This window comes from Antrostomus carolinensis, unplaced genomic scaffold (genome assembly GCF_000700745.2).
Source record: "Antrostomus carolinensis isolate BGI_N321 unplaced genomic scaffold, ASM70074v2 scaffold22983, whole genome shotgun sequence".
Lineage (NCBI taxonomy): Eukaryota > Metazoa > Chordata > Aves > Caprimulgiformes > Caprimulgidae > Antrostomus > Antrostomus carolinensis.
In genome coordinates this window covers 17,796-20,789 of record NW_010306228.1, presented here as the reverse complement: position 1 = coordinate 20,789, position 2,994 = coordinate 17,796, and the positions used below count along the sequence as shown (strand labels likewise).

Here is a 2,994-nt window from a genome sequence, read left to right as displayed (position 1 = left end):
AGGAAGCTGGTTTCAGGTGGCTCTAATTAATCCAGCAGCACTTTGGGAATCCAGAGAAGGGCATCACACACACACACACACACACACACACACACACACGCAGCCAGCTCACCCTTTCTCGTTGAGCAGTTGCTCCATCTCAGTGATGTAACACTCCTCACACATGGAAAGGTATTCCATCACTACCTTTGCATCCTTCTTATAAGCTTTGCCAATGGCTCCCTTATTTGCCTCAAACTGAACAATGTTGACTGTTCTGTATGAGGCAGTTAAGGAGTTTGAGACGACAGAAAGCAGAGTCTGATTCTTCTGCTATGACAAAGAAATCTCCTCTGCTACTGTATTAAGTAACTTTCCTCCAAGAGAGAAAAGGAACAACAGAAAATACTGAAGGGCAGTAGGTCACAAATTCTGAAAGAACACAAGTTTTTTTTACAAGTACAGCTAGCAGAAGAACCGTGGAATTAACATGGAGTAACCTGGGACAGTAACCCCACATTCACATTTAAACCATGCTTCACAATCAAAACAGAACCTGGCATTAAGCTAGAAAAAAACCAAGCACAACAGTAAATCCCCTTTGCCCACCTGAGTAAAAGTCACCCACATGCTCAATTCTTTGCAGGTTACTTCCCAAACTCATGCTGGTCTGTAGCTCTAGGTTTCCCTGTTAAAATTTACAGATGTAACTTAAAATAGAACTGCACAGCTCTCCAAGACATCTCACTGTGAAATCACTTTTCACTTCAAGAGAATCTGGGTTATTCAGAAAGGATATAGGTTCTTTGAGAGGCTTCTCAGCTATAAGAGGAACTTTGGTGGCACGGGCATGGCAGGAAAGGTCATAGCAGGAACGATCAGCACAGCCAACGATCTCAATCCAACCCTGAAAAAACAAAAGCGGAAGCTTTCACCAACTCACTTTTTTGTCCACTTAACCATCAAATATGTTTATTCACCCTTAAGCCCTCCCTGCTCTCATGACTATTTTTTCTACATAATTAGCTCTGTTACAATAAGCAGCCCTCACTCACTAGTTGCTCCTTCATTTGAATGATTTCATTTGTTTCCAGAGGAAATGATCAGTTATCTAACCAGTGCCTGCGTTCAGGGCCAGGTTTTCCACATGGTTTGGCAGAATACAGCACTGTGCCAACAGCTTGGGGCTGGGGCCAGAGCACACAGTCTTATCCCTCACACACTATAGGCACACAAAGACATCGTGCCTTTGGGGCTTTACCGCTCTGAAAGTAAGGAACAGACAGCAGGCAACTAGCCATGTTATAACAGCCAAAAGCCTGGCTTACAAGCTGGTAAGAGAGAGATAATATGCAAGGGAAGCACATCGTTCAACATTTCAGCATGTATGGCAAGGAGGAATTTCAAAACACTATTCATACATAAAGAATTGATGAAGCTTTCCAAGACTTGCAGCAAATACAACCACTTCCTGGATTTTCTAAAAGACAATCCCGTATAAGAAAAGGTACATCAGCTGCTTTCCATTCACTCTGTCACATCAGCACAGACATCCAGGCAGCCAGATGCTGTGTGGTTTTCCAGTCTGAAGTGATATAGTAGGTTATCAGGAAAGGGATGTGAACAGAAAAAAAACCTTGTGCTGGAAAAACCATGGTGTTCCAGAACATCTTGGGGAATTTTTACACAAATTAAATTATTAGGGTACTACAGCCACTTCTCAGAAGGTTCAGGTAATAATTTTATAGAATGGATTTTAAACTATTCACTGCAGTTAACTTCATACCACTGAGTGCTGCAAGCTGGTATAAACATTTTTGGTCAGAGTTAAGTGATGAACCAAAGCATGAGTCTAGCTCACAAGGTGGTTTTGTCATGCCCCTGGGATTGCTGTCTTCACCTCTGGGTTAGGCTGTTGGACATACTGCTCTGTGAGTGCTGTCCTCATCCATGACAAGGCTTGTAAAGTTTATTAATCTTATTTACATGGCATGACCCACACATGTCCAGCCTGGGCTGTCTGGGAAGAGAGGCTGTGAACTTACGGAAGTCAGCTATCTGCATTTAGAGGAAGTAATTCCTTCAATCATTTCTACAGGTCTTTTCTATATTAAGACAAATCACTCATCCAAGCTGCAGGAATTCTTTTTCACATCTTAAGTCTGGTGGATTTTTACTGGCTGCTATTTTTCTAACTAGCTGTAATGAAACATCACTAGTGATAAGCCTGTTTCAGCGCCTTAAAAGAGAGAGAGGAAAAAAGAATCAAAAAACCACACAAAACCAAACACCCCCAAACAAACAAAACCAAAAAACCCCACCACATGGACAAAAACCCCCAACCACACACAACCCACTCATCCTTAGGCTCTCCCTGCCCATAAATAAGGCTGACTGAACCATCTGAAGCATTGACCCATTCCCTCTGTGGACACCCCTGGGCTGAGCATGCTTCCAGTTTGGCTATTGAACTGGTCAAGATCGTGGATGGGAGCTACCCAAATAAGGGTCACTGCAATGTCACAGGCTAACCCCAGAGACCTCAGCAAAATCCCTTCACTCTTTCAATCCTTTCTTGGAACTAGACCACAGAGTTCTCTAGATATCTTCACGAATCTGCACATACTCTAGACTCCTTGGAAAGGCTAATCAGGCAGAAGAACATGTGCTTCACTAAATGAGGGAAAAAAATAATGAACTAACTTTTTCCTTTTAAAAAAAAACCCAGATTCAACCTCAGAAGTAGATTCTATACCCTTAAGGAGGCAAATGACTTCACAATCTAAACAGTCTAGTTACTATGCCTTCTAATACATTTCTTTTGAAATTATCATGCCAACTGATATACTTGGTTGAGTCTTACTGAAGAGGCTGACAGCTCTCCAAGAGAATCTAAAATGAGTCTAAGAACCCTGCCCCTACCTACCTACTGCTGATTTACTTAAAAAGAAAAAAAAAAAAAAAAAAAAAAAAAAAAAGAAAATTTTTTCAAAACACAGACAAAAATAAAAGAAA

General features: G+C 41.4%; 1 protein-coding gene across 1 annotated transcript in view; it reads right to left on the bottom strand.

Moving 5' to 3' along the window:
- GARS1 (glycyl-tRNA synthetase 1) overlaps positions 1-2,994 on the bottom strand; it is a 27,347-nt gene that overhangs the window by 9,815 nt on the left and 14,538 nt on the right. The window contains exons 10-11 of the mRNA XM_010165068.2: positions 779-886; positions 113-258 (exon numbers count right to left, since the gene is read on the bottom strand). Coding sequence (XP_010163370.2) covers positions 113-258; positions 779-886 — 254 coding nt within the window. The remainder of the gene's footprint in view (positions 1-112; positions 259-778; positions 887-2,994) is intronic.